The sequence below is a fragment of the Mustela nigripes genome, chromosome 12 (genome assembly GCF_022355385.1).
Source record: "Mustela nigripes isolate SB6536 chromosome 12, MUSNIG.SB6536, whole genome shotgun sequence".
Classification (NCBI taxonomy): Eukaryota; Metazoa; Chordata; class Mammalia; order Carnivora; family Mustelidae; genus Mustela; species Mustela nigripes.
The window spans coordinates 104,217,855-104,236,724 of NC_081568.1; the positions used below are offsets into that span (position 1 = coordinate 104,217,855).

Genomic DNA, 18,870 nt, shown 5'->3' on the forward strand with positions numbered 1-18,870 from the left:
GACTGAGTGCAGACTTCAGAGACAAGGCATTCTCAACTCCAAGCGATTTTCACTTCACTGGAAGGGTAAAAAACAAAGCCTATTACAGATTTGGTGCTGAGTGAGGGAAAGGGGTCAGGAAAAGCTTCTCGGGGGAGGAGTCATCCGGCTGAGACAAGAAGGAACAAGAAAACGTGCGTATCAGAGCAAGAGCTACTGGGCGTCAGCTCGGGTAGGTGGCCAGAAGGAGCCTTACACGACCGCGCCTCAGCCGAACTCCTAGAGTTCTGCGTCTCAGGGCTGTCCTCTCCCTTTACCCACTCGCGCGCTCACTGTCTTTAAGTGTCCGCCTCCGGCCATACCCGGATTGCAGCAGTCGTGCGTCTGCGCACTCAAGCAAAGCGCTCGCTGGAAGCGGGGGCGGCTGCCGGAAGTGTGACCTCTAGTTCCCTGCTCGCGGTTCCCATCCGGGGTCGTGGCGGTCTTCCGGGTGTTCCTGACAGGGCTTTCTACGCCTTTTTTTTTCGGCGACTTTTTGGTCTTCCGCTTCTTGCTACCGCCCCGAACCTCCCACACGCTTGCTAGCCCTGTCTTTTCTTCTGTCGCTCCGCCCCGGCCGCCGCGCCTGGGGTTTAGGTTGCAATTCGGATCCGGAGCCAGGCCTAGCCCTTCCGCAGGCCACTACCTGCTTTTGGCTGGGGCGAAAGCTACTACCGTGCGCCGCCGGACCCTCGCTGCACGGGCCTTGGAGCTTCTGGGCGGGCAGTGCCTGTTGGCCCTGCTTAGCCTTCCCCAAGGACAGCTGTGAGTTAGTGGGTTTCGGAAAAGGACGCAACCGCGTAGGCCCAGGTCGGGGGGGCGGGGCTCGGGGAACTTTTCCTGAAACCGCACTTTTATGTTTGCGTGGGAAGTTCCGGCATTATTTCTTAGACGTCCCGGACAAATGGGCGCCCCCCCAAGCTATTGCACTTTTTGAAGAATCTTAGGACCGCTTTCTTTTCCCACTCGTTTCCCTTCCTCGCGCCCGATTCTCAGTCTAGGACCATAAGAGGAAGACTGTCTTGGGACCTCTGCATGGTGTTTCAAAGGGTGGTGAAAAACTAAGGTAAATATCTGGATTAATATTTCAAAATTTAAGACTTTAATGAAATGGGCCTCAGTTCTTCATTTTGCAGGAAAGTGTACAGTTCTGAAGTCTGTCAGATTGTTGCACTCTTGCCATTAAGCCTCTGTGGTTAGACTCTTCATCTCTCTAGGCCAGAACACGATGGTGTTTGTGTCTCAATATCTGGATTATCCAAATAACCCTGTCTTGTTTTCTCTTAGTTCTTTGTTTAACATAGCAGTAGTTCTTTAGATAGCGGATACCAGTAGGGTGAGCAAAAAAGAAAGAAACTGAAACTGTAAAACTCAAGCTAAATCGAAACTTGTTAACAAATACGTGGTATGTGATTTTGTGAGGAAAGATCATAACAGGGGCGCCTGGGTGGCTCAGTGGGTTAAGACCTCTGCCTTCGGCTCAGGTCATGATCCCAGGGTCCTGGGATCGAGCCCCACGTCGGGCTCTCTGCTTGGCAGGGAGTCTGCTTTTCTTCCTATCTCTCTGCCTGCCTTTCTGCCTACTTCTGATCTCTGTCTGTCAAATAAATAAATAAAATCTTAAAAAAAATCATAACTGAACACTAAATCTGTGTTTGTATTATCGGTAACATACTATTTTTGTATATATTGCCTTGTATGGTTTATTAGTACAGATTTTTAACGTGGACAGCCAAAAGGCTCATAGTAGCTAGCCAGTGATGGTAATATGATTTTGTTGGTGTTAGCCCCAATTATGTCTGATCTGGAAATGCTCCATGATAAGGGCTTAATGTGAAACAGGCCATTTATCAATCATTTAGGAAACGTCCATTTCAAACTACATGACAACATTATTTTTTAACGTTTGGATGGAATCTAATTCTTAATGAAAAGGAATGTCCTTTTCAAAACCTTCAGGTAGTTTTGACAGTGGGTGAGCAGGATTTAGGAATTGGGCTTTTTGGTCTGTGAAGAAAAGAAGTGAGTTTAGGGTATCAAAGGTATTTGGCCAAAGTGGACAGATAACTTGATTTAGTTCCCACAGTCTGGTTTTTGGCTTTTATCCTAGGGAGATTCTGCTTTCTAGGAAATTCTGATGAAGGAATTATATAACCTAGAAAGTTCTCTAATTGATTGGAGGAGCGATCAAGTTTAGGACAGAAATTCCAGGTCGTGGGTTACAGGAGCAAATACCGTATCAGTAGGAATTACTCGGTAAACTACTTTTAAACAGACTTGTCTCTCATGTATGATTATTTACAAATAAACCTGTGTAAATATCCCGTTGTGTCAACCTTAGTCAAGAAGCAACTTTAAGATTTTTTTCTTAAGACAAGAACCAATGCAGTGGTTTTAAAACATATCAAAAGTTTGTAGATTATCCTATTATAGTCATGTACGTATTGAGAAACTGTTAACTTTTAAGCTAAGAAAAATGGGATACCATCAATATCTGGATTTTATTTATTTATCATGGAATTTCCATACTTGCTACCACAGTTAATGTGGAAGAGTGTTTTATGTAGATCATCAAGTAGACTTAGTGAAGAAGCCTTTCATTCAGAATGTAAAGAAAAAGACTTAAAATTTTGTGGAGGTCTCCTTAAAGCTACAGTGGTAATAGGTTTGCTGAATTTTATACTCTAAAAGTCTGTTCTGTTTAAAAGATGATCCCTTGTATTGTTTATGATAGATTATTATTTTTGGGTTATTTTAGATTATTCTTCATTAAAATCACAAGAAAAAATATTAGAAAGAGGAACTGAAATTCATAGACCTTTGTTTTACTTTCTCATGGTCATGCAGATGGGGCATTGAATGCCATTGGTTAATTCCCATAGGAATGTCCTACTGTGAGGGCTGGCCTAGTTATGAGCTAGACTTGAGGGCAAGATTCATAATGAGGAGAACCTGACAGGTATTTTGTTGTGGAGGGACTGTAAAAGTTTTGATGCTTATCTGGGAATTTGGGATAGGCTGAACAGGATATCTGCCCTAAGGTAAACTTTTGGCTAAGTAATCGTTGTAAGCTCTTAAGCCTTGGATAATTTGGTCAGTCATTAGCTTTGTTGAGTGCTACTGGGCCACGAGACACCTTTTGACTGAATTCCCAATTTGGATCTTAACATATCACGGGATAGAAATAAGGTGAAGTCTGGGCTATCATGTCATTTGGGGTCTTCAAGTCTGAATGCATGTATATGGGACTTGATTTGGGTCTAGAGGAAAAACAAGCATATTATTCATAGATGTAAACAGAGTGTGTCAAATTTTAACTGTGAACTGATTTAAATAAATCCGAAAATGGAACATTTTAACTTTAGCTTTTCTGAATATAAATTCCTTCCCTTGTTTGAGCAGATCTATAGTATCTGTATTCCAATGAAATGAAATACCAAGAAAAATTCAGTATTTGAATTTTGAACTAAATATAATGAATTTTACATATAATGAATTTGAATTAAATATAATAAGTTATATTTAATGTCATTTTCTCATGAATCTTAGGATAGGAATTATGTTTATGGGAGTTTGGGTCAGGGAAACAGAATAAAGAAAGCCAGAAAGGAAAGAGCATGATTCTGGGAAAATGATAGAGGAAGTCTTTAGTTACTTGTCTTGAATCTTGCTTTCTGTGATTGAGTGTACTTTATTAATAAAGGATTGTCTGGAATCCTTCTTGATTCAAGATAATTTCCATTTCCTCTGAGCAGTGAAAATTAGTGAGTACAATTTAGCACTTAGGCTAGGATTGATTGTTTCTGAAAAATCTCCTCTAGTAAGAGGTACAGACCTGTTGAAGAGAGTTGATAAATTCTTGTTTTCTGGAAGTAACACCTTATCTCTTGTTCAAATTAGGGAGTTGGATACTTGGGATGAGATCTGATGGTGGCCCAAGACTCTTGTTCACAATCCATTATGAAGCCTGGACTGGTGAATCTCATTATCTGTGTATCTGCCAGTATTGGGTATTTAAATTTCACAAAATTGAAAAAAAAGAAAAAAGACAAAATTTGTATGAGTGATTTATTAGTTTCTCTCTGGCTCTTTGTCTTTTACTCTCCTATTTTTCTCTTGCTCCAGCTTTTCCAGCCGTCTGGTCTCAATAGTCAAAGGCAGCTACATTTCTTTTAGCTACTTAAGTGTTATTTTCCTCTGTTCTTCTAAAAAAAGAAAAAGTGCTTAAAAAACTTCTATAGCTTGTTTTTAAATTTGACATCTGCTGAAAATGAGGGTTTAGCACCGTTGTGTACCCTCTCTTATCATTAAATTATAATGTATATGAACATGTAACTATATAACATACACATAATCCTTTAATATATAATAAATGATATATAATAAATTTATTACAGTTTTTGTCTAAGTCAGTATTTTTAATGTTTGTGTTATTGTGAGAACCAAGTAGGTCATGATTGTATTTTCTTTTTTACATGATTTTTTGTTGTTGTTGTTGTTTATTTAGTAATTTCTTTTCAACTTGCTACTTTTCTGTTTCTATGATTATTTCTTTTCTGTTAGCAGAACTCCTTTCTGTGGTCAGATCAGATAATCTGTCAGTAAAGTTTTAAGTTTTTTTTCTTCTTGGCTATCTTCTTGAAACCCTTTATCTTCTTGGCTCTAATTCAAACTGGTAGCTTCCCTTCACCATCATCCGAGGGAATTTGCTTTGTCTCTGCCCTAGAGCAGATCTCCCTTTTCCTAGATCCCAGGTTTTGTTTTGTTTTGTTTTTTAATACCTTGCATGTCTGAACATGTTTTTGTTCGCCCTTGCCTTGTTATTATAGCTGGGTATGGAATTACTTCTTGAGAACATTTTCTTCAGAGGCTTGAAGGCACTGACTTCATTGTCTTATTGTTTCCTCTGTTGCTGTTAGGGAGTTTAAAGACATTTTGATTGTCAGCCCTTTTATAACATTTTTCTCTTTTGTAATATTTCGTAAGCTTCTTTTTCCTGATATTCTGAAATTCACCATACTTTGATGTGTATTTATTTTTTAATGTACTTTGTACTCATTAGGTCCTTTAATTCTCAGAATTGGTTTTCTTCAGCCCTGGACATTTTCTTGTTTTATTTATTTGATAATTTCCTTCTCTGTGTTTTCGCTTTTCTACAGGAACTTCTGTTATGTTTGACCATATAATTTGATTCTCTTATATTTTTCCTCTTACTGTCCTGCCTCCTTTCTACCCTCATCTGTTTTTCCTTTTTGTTCTAAGAGATTTCCTCAGTGTTATCTTTTAACTTTTTACTCAACAGTTCTGCTTTCAATTTTGTGATTTCCAAGAGATTTTTTTGATTTTTAAACAGTATAGTCTTTTTTTTGTTTCCCCTTAGGCAAAGAACTTTATTAACCTTGTTTCCAACTTTCTTCTCAGGCTTTTTCAGCTTAATTAGCTGCAGTGAATGAATTGTGTGTAAGCAAAAACTGAAAAGAGCTGCAGTATCTAAGGAGTTTGGGCATAAAAATATTAGAGATCTAGATTTTGTTAGATCCATGAACAGAATTTTAAAAAGCAGTCATACTTTAAAAGAGCAGCTCCCAGTAACTTCTTCAAGTTTTATCTTCTTCAGAAGTTGACTCAGTTCAGTTTGCTTTATTCTTGGAAGCTTCTTCTGAGTTCTCTGTAAGATCTGGAACTGCATCATCCTCCTCCTCTTCAGTAGCAAGTGGGGCTTTTCCATCCACAGATTATTTGGGCTGAGCTTCAGCCAGTCTTCTTGAACTGGTCAGAATCTCTGCACTGAGTTTGTTTAAGACCCTGGGTAGGATTTCTGTCAGCTGCTTTGTCTCAGCGTGGCCTTTAATGGTGAAAGTGTTTGCTGCTAGCGATTCCTGAACTTTGGAGTTGTTAAAGCAGATCAGTGTTCCTTGGTTTGTGAACATACTCACTTTTATATCAGAGATACTGTTTACCCCGAACTTTTTAAGTTGTAGCTGTTCTGTGAACCACTTTCTTCTTTCCATGAGCAGTTCCTTTCCCACTAATGCACACTAGTACTTGCAGTTTGGTGAGTTTCTTCTGGTTAGTGATAGCTTCTTTCATCTTGTTGGAGTGGGAATGGGACTGTGTGGGGGGAATAGGGTTGGTCCTGGGGTTCTTGGGTGGACCAGCTGAGATTCTTCTTCCTCTTTTTTTAAAGATTTATTTACTTACTGGAGAGAGAGAGAGAGAATGTATGAGCAGGGGATCCCTTGCTCCCCTCCCAGGTTCCCCTTGGGCAGAGGGAGAAGGAAGCAGACTCCATGCTGAGGACAGGAGGCCGATGCAGAGCTTGATCTCACAACCTGAGCTGAAATCAAGAGTTGGTTGCTCAACTGACTGAGCCACCCAGGTGTCCTGAAAACAGCATATTCTTGTTTTATGTATGGAGTGTTTTTATTTTATTATTTTATTTTATTTTATTTTTTGAGTTTTAACTTGTTCTTGGCATTGTTTTTGTTTATTCCTTGATCTTTTTATTTCTAATGGTGATCTGTGGATGTTTATTTTAAGTGAGAGTTACTGGAAATCTAATTGCAAGTTCTTTGTATATGGGTGGACGGTCCAGTAGTAGGCTTCACTGTAGCTTCCTAGCAGGCTTAACTTTTCCTTGGAAAACTGTTACTATATTATAGGCTCTCTGGTTACTATAGTATATAGTTTTTTCTCAGTTACTCCATAGATGAGTTTTCTTGTTGCCTGTGTTGGGAGGTGGGCTGGGAATCCTATTTTCACTTTGTTGATTTTTCTTAGTATTTGCTTTCAGTTTGTTACCTGAACCTATTCTTTGTAAGTTTCCAGCCTTTTGGGATGAGTCATTGCAAAGTATAAATATCTAGTCTCTTACCTGGTCACTGAATGATTCTGATTGCTTTGTACAGTAGGCCCCCTCTTCCCTATCCACAGTGGAGATAGTCCAAAACCCCTAGGGGATGCCTAAAACTGGGTACTGCTGACCCCTATATATACTATGGTTTTATCCTCTACACACATACCTATGATAAAGTATAATTTATAAACTCAGCACAATAACAACTAAGAAGAAAATGGAACAGTTTTAATAATCTACTGTGATAGAAGTTTTATGAATGTTGTCTCTCAAAATATCTTATACTGTATTCACCCTTTTTGTGATGATGCTATAGTTGATAAAATGCCTATGTGATGAGATGAAGTGAGGTGAATGATGTGTGTATTATGACATAGCGTTAGGCTGCTATTGACCTGAGTTTATGTCAAAGGAGGATCATTTGCTTTTGGGCTGCAGTTGACCACAGATAACTGAAACCACAGAAAATGAAGTCATGGATAAGCGGGGACTATTATATATAAATTTTTCCAATTGCTGTGGAACAAGCTCTCTCTTACTAGATGTCCTTTATAGAAGTTATTTAGACTTTGAAGGGAATCTCGGAATTTTAGAGTTATTAGGCAGTACAGATTCCTTCCCTTTTTTGAGGAGATCTCTAAGAAGATCTGTAAGATCTGTATCTTAGGAATCGGGTTATCTTATTATGGCTTATATCTTTGAATAAATTAGATTGGGTATAAATAAACACAAGAATTGTATGGCTTCATTAAATGTTTGTATTGGGTGTTTTTTTAAATTATCAGAGTAGGTGGTGATAAGTTTATTTCTGAAAGGTCTGTTGATATTAGGGGAAATTTTGAAGAAATTAGAAACTTGCATATATTTTACTATTATTTGAATAATAATTATCTTAATCTAGATTTAAAATTCATTAGCAAAAAAAAAAGTAAAAAAAAAAAATTCATTATTACCAAGTTTTTTGTTACATGTAGTGGGACATATTGATGTTTAAACTTTTGAAATAACTTTGCAAATGAAATTCATAACTTGGTAACTGATTGCTTTTAAATAGTAGATGTTAGTTAATAAAGAGTTCAATATTTTTAAGATATAATAATTTGTCTTTTAAAACTATTCTAGGTAGAAGAATACATGTTCACTTTTAGTGAACAAGAGCATGTTCCCAAACTCAATTTTGGGTCGCCCGCCTTTCACCCCAAACCATCAACAACATAACTTCTTTGCCCTTTCGCCAACTCTTTATTCACACCAGCAGCTTATAGATGCACAGTTTAACTTTCAGAATACAGAGTAAGTACAGTGATATTTTGGTCCATATCATTTATAAATTTTGTTTTCTACTTGACAGAAGCCCTTTTCATATGAAACATTTGAAGTTAAAATGTCATTGTCTTGTTTTCTTTTGGTCAGTGAAATATTTAGTTTTTATGAAATTGGTTCTTTGTTTTTAAGGTAAAAGTGTTTATTACTACTGTTTTTTATGTGTTTTTGGTAGCTTGTCAAGAGCTGTGTCTTTACAGCAGTTGACGTATGGAAATGTCAGTCCAATACAGACCTCAACATCTCCGTTATTTCGAGGAAGGAAGTAAGTACTTCTTAATTTTAGAAGAAGAGTTGGGATTTCTCAGAACTGTAGATCAGTGTTTCTTATATTAAGATTGGATGGGTACTATGCCCTAAATTTTATTTTCTGGAACCTGTGTGATCAGTCCTATCAGAGAATTTTAAAACTTCTATTATATATTTAAGAAAATTTAGGGATGTTTTTGTTGATTTATTCCTGACACTGCAAATTTTAGATGGAATGAAGCTATATTTCTTCAGAATACTACTTTGAATTAAAATATTAACTAAATTAGGCAGTTTTCTGTATTAGTTTGCTGGGGCTACCATAACAAAGCACAACAGCAACAGAAATTTATTTTCTCACAATTCTGGAGGCCAGAGGTCTGAAAGATCAAGGTCCAGGCAGGTTTGGTTTCTATTGAGGCCTCACTCCTTGGTTTGTAGATGACTGCTTTCTCTGTGTCCTACATGGTCATTCCTCTGTGTTTTGTGTGTCCTAATTTCCTCTTCATCTGAGGACACGAGTCATACTGGATTAGGGCCCACTTGAATGACACCACTGTAATGTTTTTAAAGGCCAAATGTCCAAAACTACATTTTGAGGTACTGGGAATTAGGGCTAAACTGTAAGAATTTTGAGGGTACACAGCTCAGCCCATAATACCTTCCTTACAATAAAGTTTACTATTGATTTATCTCAATCTTACACAGGTAAGGTTCCATAATAACTATTGTTTTAGTAAAAATTTCTACATGACTTAAAGCTTTCTATAGAGAAATCAGAATCAGTTAATCTTAACCAATTAAAAGAAATGGATGTATCACAAAGTCATTGTAATAGAACTTTAGAGATGATTATTAAAATAAAATTTGGCAGTACTGGCAAGATACTACTATTTAAAGCCTATGTAGTTATTCCATATCTTTATGTCCAATTTAAAATAACACTAGCTAAGAAATAATTGGTCACTAAATTGGCACTGTTGTTAGGACTTTACAAATTAAGTTTCACAACACTCTATGAGGTATGTTACTTCTCTTCTTTTGAGAAAGATGAAGCATACAGAGGCTAAGCAACTAGTTATTCAGGTGGAAGCATACTGGGATTTGAACCCAGGTGGTCTGGCTCTAGATCCTCTGCTTAGAAGCACTGTGAGTTCTACTTCAGAGTTGTTGTGGAAAGCTATATAATGATGCTGAAAGTATTGACTTTATTCAGATTTTAATATTTTTGAAGTTATCTGATAGCTAACTTGTGAATCACAAATGAAAGTTAATACCATTGGCTCATGGTTACACATATTTTAAAAACTAAAATTGGCATTCTCAGTAGAAAAGCTATCCAGCATATAGAGCTACATCACTTTTATGTTAAAATATCTTAAATATACTCTTATGTTGTTAGCACTGTATATTTTTACTAGAGTAGGAGTTCCACTTATTTCGTGGATCAAGGAGTGAGGAATTCGTGTAATCCTAAAGGAGTGTTACAATAAAAACCTTCAAGTGGCTACGGCCCATGGAATTTTAGAGCTTAAGGGAACCCAGACCATTTCCCGTTGCCTAAAGTGTTATCTGTATGAACAACTTAATGTATCAATGAAGTATTTTTTTAAACAAATAATTATTTTTTATTTCCTTTTGCTTTTTGATTTTGAAAATTTTATGCCTTCAGAAAAATTTGAAGAGTAGTACAATAAACCCCTGTATGCTATTTTCCTGGATTCATTAAAGTTGTGCTACATTTATTTATTTATTTATTGCCTCTTTTTCTCTCTACTCCTTCTTTTTTTCTGGACCATATGAAAAAGCTGTAGACATCACTTCATTCTACCCCAAAGCACATCAGTGTGTTCCTCCTAAGAACAAGGATATTCTCCTATATAACCAAAATGTGTTTTTCATGCCCAAGAAATTTAACATTAAGACTTTACTGTTATATGAAATACAGTTAGTTTCCATATTTCTTTAGTTGTTCATTGTCTTCATAACTTTTTAATATGATCTTTCCAACTGATGAGCCAGAACACAGGTGGACTTAAAGATCTTTTAAATACACACAAACATAAACACACGAGATATTTTTTAAGATTTTATTTATTTATTTATTATTTTTTTTTTTTTAAAGATTTTATTTATTTATTTGACAGAGAGAAATCACAAGTAGGTAGAGAGGCAGGCAGAGAGAGGAGGAAGCAGGCTCCCCGCCGAGCAGAGAGCCCGATGCGGGACTCGATCCCAGGACCCTGAGATCATGACCTGAGCCGAAGGCAGCGGCTTAACCACTGAGCCACCCAGGTGCCCCTAAGATTTTATTTTTAAATAATCTCTACACCCATTATGGGGCTTGAACTCACAACCTAGAGATCAAGAATTTCACACTTTCCTGACAGCCAGGTGCCTCTTAAAGAGCATTTTAAAATATAGACACTCAGTTCACTTAATCTTACTCTCCCTTTGTTAGAATTTGGGTTTTTATTGTTAGTGATATGTGAAGAGAAGTTTTCCTACAAAGTTTTCACTTGTGAGGTAAAACATTGAGATAGTTCAAATGTAGGAGATTAATTTTTTTATATGCATTGTTACTATTCATTTTTCCTAAGGTATTTTTTAAGGGATCTTTTGTGCCTATAATAAATATTTAAAGATTCATAGAGAACTAATAATGTGGCCTTGCTGAAAAGAGTCATTAATGGTGTTTGTTATTTATATATTTGTAATTGTTTTCTGTTTGTTATTAGACAGTTATAGCTTTAATCACTAAGGTATATTGCTTGTTTTCAGGAGATTAAGCGATGAAAAAAACCTTCCTCTTGACGGTAAACGGCAACGTTTCCATTCACCCCACCAAGAGCCAACTATAGTTAACCACATAGTGCCTTTATCAGGTGAAAGAAGATACTCAATGCCGCCATTGTTTCATACACACTATGTACCAGATATAGTCAGATGTGTTCCACCTTTTCGAGAAATACCATTTTTAGAACCTAGAGAAATCCCACTGCCCGAGGCCAAAGATAAGGTAATAATAATGTAGATTTTAGTTTTTTACCTTTTGGGAAGTTTATAATGCATTAAAAACACCAGAAATACCTAATGTTTTGGATTAAGTTGAATATGCCTTTTTTGCTTTGTTTATTTAACACAGTTTTCTGTCTAAATTTGATTTTTTAAATTTTTTGTTAGCTGTTCTTTTATGGAAGTGCAGCTTTCATGTCAGGAAATCAGATTTTTTCTGATTCATAAAAGTCTGGATTAGGGCTCAGAACATTCAATTTCTTAGTTTAGAGTACTCTGTTTTTACTTATTTTTATTGTAGAAAAATACATTTTCATATGGTTATGTAATAAAGTGTCAAAAAGAATTTTCTTTTGGGATATTTGTGTTACGAGGTTTTTGAATGTCAAAAATCAGAGTTCAGAAGTCACTGAGAAATCAATACATTCAGAGTGATATGACAAAGAAAGATTTATCTGAAATATTATTTGTGAAGAGTATTTTAAATAAATGAAGCTATTTAATAATTATTTTAAAAATGACATTATCAGCACTGGGGAGCCATGTGTTATTTAAACACTAATATTAGAAGCAAATCCAGCCCCCCGACCAAAAAAAATCTACGTAATTTGTAAGAGTTTATAACATAAATGTCTGCATTCTCTTAGCTTGTCTATGGCTTATATTTGCTATTTTTGCATTTTCAAAGCTGCTCCATTTTTGAGAAATACGATATTTGTAGGCTGAGGAGAATGATCCTGAAAAGTATAGTGACTTTGTTTTACTCATCTTTGGGTTCCTAGCAACCAGCATAGGTCTGGAATATAGTAAGTGTGCAAAAAATGTTGGGTCAAAAAGGAATGCTTGCTTCATTCTTCATTTGTGCTGCTTTTTGTTCCTTTATCATTCTTTTTTTCTTTGAGAGAGAGCTGTCATGAAATTCGCTCTTCTTAGGTGTATGATTCAGTGATTTTTAGTATATTTGCAAATTTCTACAACCATCACCACTATCTAATTCTAGTATGTTTTCATCATCCCCAGAAGAAGTCTTGTACTTAGTAGCAGTCCCTTCCTCATTCCTTACCTTCTCACCCTACCTGCCTGCCTCTGGCAACCACCAATTGATTTTTTTATTTCTGGATTTACTTATTCTGGACATTTCATGTAAATGGAATCATACATTATGTTGTCTTGCTTTTTTTTTTTTCACTTAGCATATTTTCAAGGTTCTGCATGTGGCACGTTTCAGTTCTTTGTCTCTTTTTATAGTTAAATAATACTCTATTGTATTGATATAGCCTATTTTGTTTATGCATTCATCAGTTGATCAACTTTGGGGCTGTTTTAGTCTTGGACTATTCTGAATAATGCCACTATGAAAATTTGTGTACAAGTTTTTGTGTGGACATATTTTCATTTTCCTTGGGTATACACCTAGAAGTGAAGTTGGGTTAATGTGGTAACTCTATGTATAACTTTTTGAGGAACTGCCAAAGTGTTTTCTAAAGTGGCTACACCATTTTACTTTCTCACCAGCAGTGCATAAGTGTTCCAGTTTCTCTGCATCCTTGCCAGCATTCATTGTTGTCTTTTTGATTATAGCTATCCTGGTGGGTATGAAATGGTATCTCATTGGGATTTTGATTTCCATTTTGCTAATGACTAATGATGTTAGTCATCTTTTCATTTGCATATTGGCCATTTGTGTATATTCTTTGAGTAACTGTCTGTTCAGATCTTTTGCCCATTTTTAATTGGGTTTTTTATATTTTATTGTTGAGTTGTAACTAGTCCTTTATATATTCTCAGTATTAGGCCTTTATCAGGTATATGATTTGCAGATATATTCTCCCATTCTGTTGTCTTTTTCCTTTCTTGTTGGTGTCCTTCAAAACACAAAAGCTTTTCATTTTAATGAAGTCCAATTTATCTGTTTTTCTTTGGTTGCTGAGCATTTGGTGTTGTATATAAGAAACCATTGCCTGATCCAGTGTCACAAAGATTAATGTCTGTGTGTTATTCTAAGAGTTTTATAGTTTAGCTCTTAGATTTAGGTCTTCGGTCCATTTTGACTTAATTTTTATATGATATGAAGTAGGGGTCCAGCTTCATTCTTTTGCTTAGTCCATTTGTCCCAGCACTACTTATTAAAAAGGGTCTGTCATTCTTTTGTTATTATAAAGTAGGAAAGCAGTTAGGCAAAACCAGGAGGAGGGAGGAAGAGGCAAAATAAAATGGAAGAGACTACTTGAGAAGTTTTGGTACTGTTTCTCCCCCTACCCCCAGCCCCCCATTCTTTCTCCTTCCTTTGCTTTTTCATTTTAAAGAAACTCTTGTAATGCTATAATATGAAAGCCTGTGCTGTAAATCAAATCAGACCAATTCTTTGAGGGAATGTATAAGAATCTTTTACTATATGTGGGTTTTTAATGTATGTATGCAGGCTCATTTTTTATGGAATTTATAAGTATTGAAGCTTTCTGTATTTTTGCATGTATTTATATGTTTAATAGTTAACTGTTAGAACTAACTAAATAACTGCTAGTTCTGCATATAGACTAAATATATGTTGTTTTAGTAAATTTAATAACATATTAGTCAGTATATATCATCTAGTAAAGTATAGTTCCTTATCAGTTAACTTTTTCTTTGCTTGATAGCATAGGAAAAATTTCTCTTAAATCTTATGTTTTTGGAGTAAGCGTTTATTTCAGAAAGGTAAAGATACATTTCGTTGTTAAGCCAATTTCTTTGAGTGCTACTATCTACTTGCTTAGTTGTAGGAAAAAGAAGGCAAGCAATTGGTTCTGTGTTCATTCTTTAAGCGAACACTTGTAAAGAAAACTAACATTTATTGATGTCTTTTCTCTTCTAGGCATTCTACATATGTTATGTCATTTAGTCTTTTCAACAACCCTATGACATGGATATTATCCTAATTTTACTGAGGCTCAGAAAGCTAAATAACTTGCTCAAGGTCACAGCTAGTAAGTGACACAACCAAGATTTGACCCTTATCTCTGATAATACAAAGAGAAGGAACCTAAGGTGCTTAAAATCAGGGTTAGGGAGGTGACATTCTTAGAACTGACTGTAACACCAGGTAATCTGTTATGGTGATAGCTAATATTAGTAAGTATCTTTTTTTGCCAGCAGTGTGCTCAATGATTTGTATTGTTTACCTCTGTTTACCTCTGCTACAGTGTGAAGTGGATGGGAGCTTCAGTGTGAGATAGAAATGGGGTAGTGATTTTGGGCCTTGAATGCACAGTAGAATGCCGTAGAAGTTTTTTGAGTAGAAGAATAACACAATCAGATTGGCATTTTGGAGAAGATAGCTCTTGTGGTATAGTGGAGTTGAGCTTGGAATAAGGAGGCCCTGGAAGATGGATGATTATTACCTTGAAGGCTATTAAATTCATTCAGATGAGATGTGCTGACGCTTTCAGTTATGGCATACGGTTGTGAGAAAGATGTGAGAGACCATGAATAAGAACAATTGGTAGAATGTGTGGAATCATTGAATATAGGGAAAAGAGAGCGGGACATTTGTGACTCCAGTGATTTGATTTTGGACTACTAACAGAGGTAAGGAATACGGATTTTGGGTATAAAATTAATTGAGGGACTAGTCAAGAACTATTTGGAATTGTGGTAAGCTTTGTAATTTTTGTGCTCTTGAGGAAGCTTGTATTCTGCATATTGCACATTAAGAATATAGGGCTATGGGAAAACAGAGCTGGAGTAGGCTACTCAAAACCTAAACAATTTTGTAACCAGAACACTATCAAGAGTAATAATTGATACCTTGGGAAGTAACTTGGTCAGACCGGGTAGGCGGCTTAGTATGGCTGGATGCTGCTGCAGGGTATATTAAAAATGTGTGAAATAGAGTTGAGATATTGCCTTGTGATGGGCATTGAGACAAGACAGTTAAAGGTGGAGCTCTGAGTCAGTGAGGCTGCTGTTAGTAGACACAGAAGGAAATACATCAGCAGAGAGCTGTTTGAGGCTGACAGGATGCTTTATTGAGTGGGAACCGTCAATTTAGTGGGAACCCAAATAGGTGGGAACTTATTTTTAGTTGTGTTAGATCTGTAAGGATTCCTACCTGTGCAGCAGCCAAACTAAGGAATTCCTTTTTTTTCCTTCATGGTTATGATGTATAATTTCAGCTCCATGTACAAATTAACTCAACAAACATGTTGAATTGATACTGTTCACCTACTTACCAATTGTCTGTAAGCTAATTGGTATTGTAGAAAAATATGTTGTAGTTGAATTGGCAGTATATATTTCAGAAGCAAAGCGGGGACAGAGATGGGAATCCTGAAGTCACCTGTAATAAAAGTAACAATTGAAACACTTGGGAGTAGAGATTCTGTTTTTATTTATTATTCAGCAAATACTTGTGACTGCTGTTATCTATATGCTACAATGTTCTATCACAGTGTTGTGCTAAATATACATGATCACAGTCTCTTTACCATATACATACACTGTAGTGAAAGAATAGTCATTCAAGTATATTTGTAAGTGCAGTGAAGGAAAATTGCAATGCTGAGAGAATGTTTTTGAGGTCAGGGATGGTCATGTTTTGGCTGGTAACGTTTTAGCTGAGATCTGAAGGATGAGTAGGGGTTAACTAGTGAAAGTGTGGTGGGGTTGGAGAGAATGCTTCAGAGAGAAGGAACAGTATCTTCGAGGTTCCTCCTATAGAGGGGAACATGGAGTAAGCAAGGAACTGAAAGAAGGCCAAGGTGGCTGGAGTTTGGTTGATTAGGGGAAAGTGGCTGAAGTGTGGTAGGGGAAGTGGGAAGAGGGCCCAAAACTAATATGTTATTTTGGTGTTCAGCCCAAGAGCAGTGGTAAACTACAGAATTGCCTCTGGTTGAGAATAACTAGATTAGATAGAGAAGAGGGTACTGAGGATTACTTCTAAGTTTTAGGCTTCTATGTGGATTCATGGTAGGATCATTCACTGAGGTGGAACAAAATGGAGGAGCAGCAGTATTTATGTGTGTTTGTGTTTAATAAGAATTGGAGGATAAGCAGGGGCCTCATGAAGTCTGGACATGTCTTTATTGTGCATTTGAAATATCAAATTAGATATTAGAGATGAAAGTTTTATATTATAGATCTGGAATTCACATCAAAGATACTGACCAGCAATGTATGTTTGGTCATCATTGGCATATAGATGGTAATTGAAGCCAGGAGGGTGGATATGATTGTTCAGGGAGAAAAAAGAGCCTGGATTCAAGACTAAAATAGTTTGTGGAAAGAATGGGAAAGCAGAAATGGAAATTAAAAGCATATATACAACTGTTTTTGGGAGGTTTTGCTGTAAAGGGGAGGGGCTAAAGATGTGAAATTAGAACAGAGATTTTTTTAAGTTTGAAGAAACTTCAACCACATATAAATGTTTATGGGAAAGATTTAGTGGAGAGAGAAAAGATTAACCACTCTGCAAACAGAAGAACAATCATAGTAAGATTCCTCAGAAGGTAGAAGGGGCATGGATCCTGCTTATAGGTAGAGTAATTGGCTTTAGGTAAGAGGAAAGCTTTTTGGAATTGGAGGATAGGAAGGGAAGACAGGTATAGATAACGAGGAAGTTTGTAGGTATGATACGGAGAAGTTAATGTGGAGTTCCCATAGTTGAGTGGCTTCCCCTGTTTTCTTTCTGAGTTATTGTGCAAGGTCATCTATTACGAGTGGGGAGAATGAAGTGGGATGTCTGAGGTTTGAGAATGGTGGAGGTTTGAAATAGCATTGGCTAAGTGCAGGAAATCAAGCTGTGACCAGAGAAATAGAATGGAGAACTTGAAACAGTACTTGCTATACGGTGTAGATGATTGACTGATCTAAGATTGGTAATAATAAATTTATTGTAATTAATATTATATCAGTCAACTGGTTCAGCCAGCTCCAAGGAAAGATTTTGTTAGTAAAAGCTTTTTTGAAACTTTATATTCTTCCTTTTGAAACCTAAAGATTTAAGATTCATTTAAAATGAATACCCTCTGAGTTTACTTTTTTCTTCCATTTTAAAATCTTTTGTCTGTTTTTCAAGTTGCTGTTTTAACAAACAACTCTTTAAGTAAGATATCTGAATTACCTTTCTGAATTAACTTTTATTTCACTCTAGCTTTTAGGTGAATATATGGTTGCCTGGACAAAAAAGAGGCTGTAGAGGAATCAAGAGTTAATCAAGCTCCTGAATTCTATCTATTATAACTGTTCTTTGGAAATTCTGGTTAGTTTGAAGATACTATGTGAATTGAAATAATTGATTTTGAATTTTTAGTTGAGATGAGGTTAGGCTGAGGTATCCTTGGTATTGATTGTAAAATAAAAAGATGATTATGAATGAATTACTTAAGTTTCTTGTATAATGTTAAATTTTGGAAAGGAGAAAATTTTATGGATCCTCTTGGCACCCTTGGAGTAACAGCTTAGGGACAGTTACAGATCTCTTAGAGGTTCTATCTTTAAAAAATTTTTAAAAAATGTTTCATTATTTTACTTATTTAGAAACAAATTTAAAAAGGGGATAAAATGTTTGTAAAGTGCTAGCTCTCTGAATTTCAAATACAGTTGGCCCTTGAACATCACGGTGATGAGGGGATCCAGCCTCCTATTCAGTTGAAAATCTTTGTATAATTTTTGACACCCAAAAAACTTCTCTTAGCTTACTGTATGTATGTGTTTTAGGTACTGCATTCTTATCCAACTGAGTCACCCATAACCAGGCGCCCATATTAGGTACTGCATTCTTATATTAAAGTCAGCTGGACAACAAATGTTAAAATCATATGAAAGAAAATACACTTACAGTACTATACTGTATTCATTGAAAAAAGTCCAAGTGTACCTGTGCATTTCAAACCTGTGTTGTTCAAAGGTCAACTGTAGTTAAAATGTGTATGCCCACATCTACCTACCTCATTTTTTCCCAGCTTTTTTGAAGTGTGAATGACAAAAATTGTATATATTTAAGGTGTATACTATAATGTCTATAAATTGTGAAATGAATACCATAATCAAGCTAATGTCCTTCACCTCACTTAGTTACCCTATTTTTTTGGTGAGAACAACTAAAATCTACTCTTTTAGCTAATTTCAGGTATATATAATACATTATTATTAGTTAAAGTCAACATATTATACATTGTATTTCTGGAACTATCTTAGAACTGCAAGTTTGTATGCTTTGACCAACATCACCCCATTTCCCCCTTACTTCCCAGCTCCTGATAATTACCATTCTACTCTCTACTTATTTATTTGACTTTTTAAGATTTAAGATAAGTGAGATCATGCAGTATTTCTATGTCTAGTTTATTTTATTTAGCTTAATGTCTTCCAGGTTTGTCCATGTTGCAAATGGCCGAATTTCCTTCTTTGTAGGGCCAAGTAATATTCCA

At 36.0% G+C, this 18,870-nt stretch overlaps 1 protein-coding gene and 1 pseudogene across 7 annotated transcripts in view; one reads left to right on the top strand and one right to left on the bottom strand.

The window, feature by feature from the left end:
• The first annotated feature begins 2 nt into the window (after positions 1-2).
• Positions 3-18,870, top strand: part of TENT2 (terminal nucleotidyltransferase 2) — a 68,659-nt gene continuing 49,791 nt past the window's right edge. The window contains exons 1-6 of one of the 7 annotated variants that reach the window (XM_059418131.1): positions 3-783; positions 1,015-1,084; positions 3,919-4,028; positions 7,997-8,167; positions 8,373-8,462; positions 11,228-11,465. In XM_059418131.1, the coding sequence (XP_059274114.1) occupies positions 8,034-8,167; positions 8,373-8,462; positions 11,228-11,465 (462 nt within the window). In that variant the 5' untranslated portion in view covers positions 3-783; positions 1,015-1,084; positions 3,919-4,028; positions 7,997-8,033. Of the gene's footprint in view, positions 1,085-3,918; positions 4,029-7,996; positions 8,168-8,372; positions 8,463-11,227; positions 11,466-18,870 lie in introns of all 7 variants that reach the window. The other 6 variants (XM_059418133.1, XM_059418130.1, XM_059418132.1 and 3 more) reach the window with 6 other exon arrangements.
• LOC132027963 (transcription factor BTF3-like) lies at positions 5,649-6,108 on the bottom strand (annotated as a pseudogene).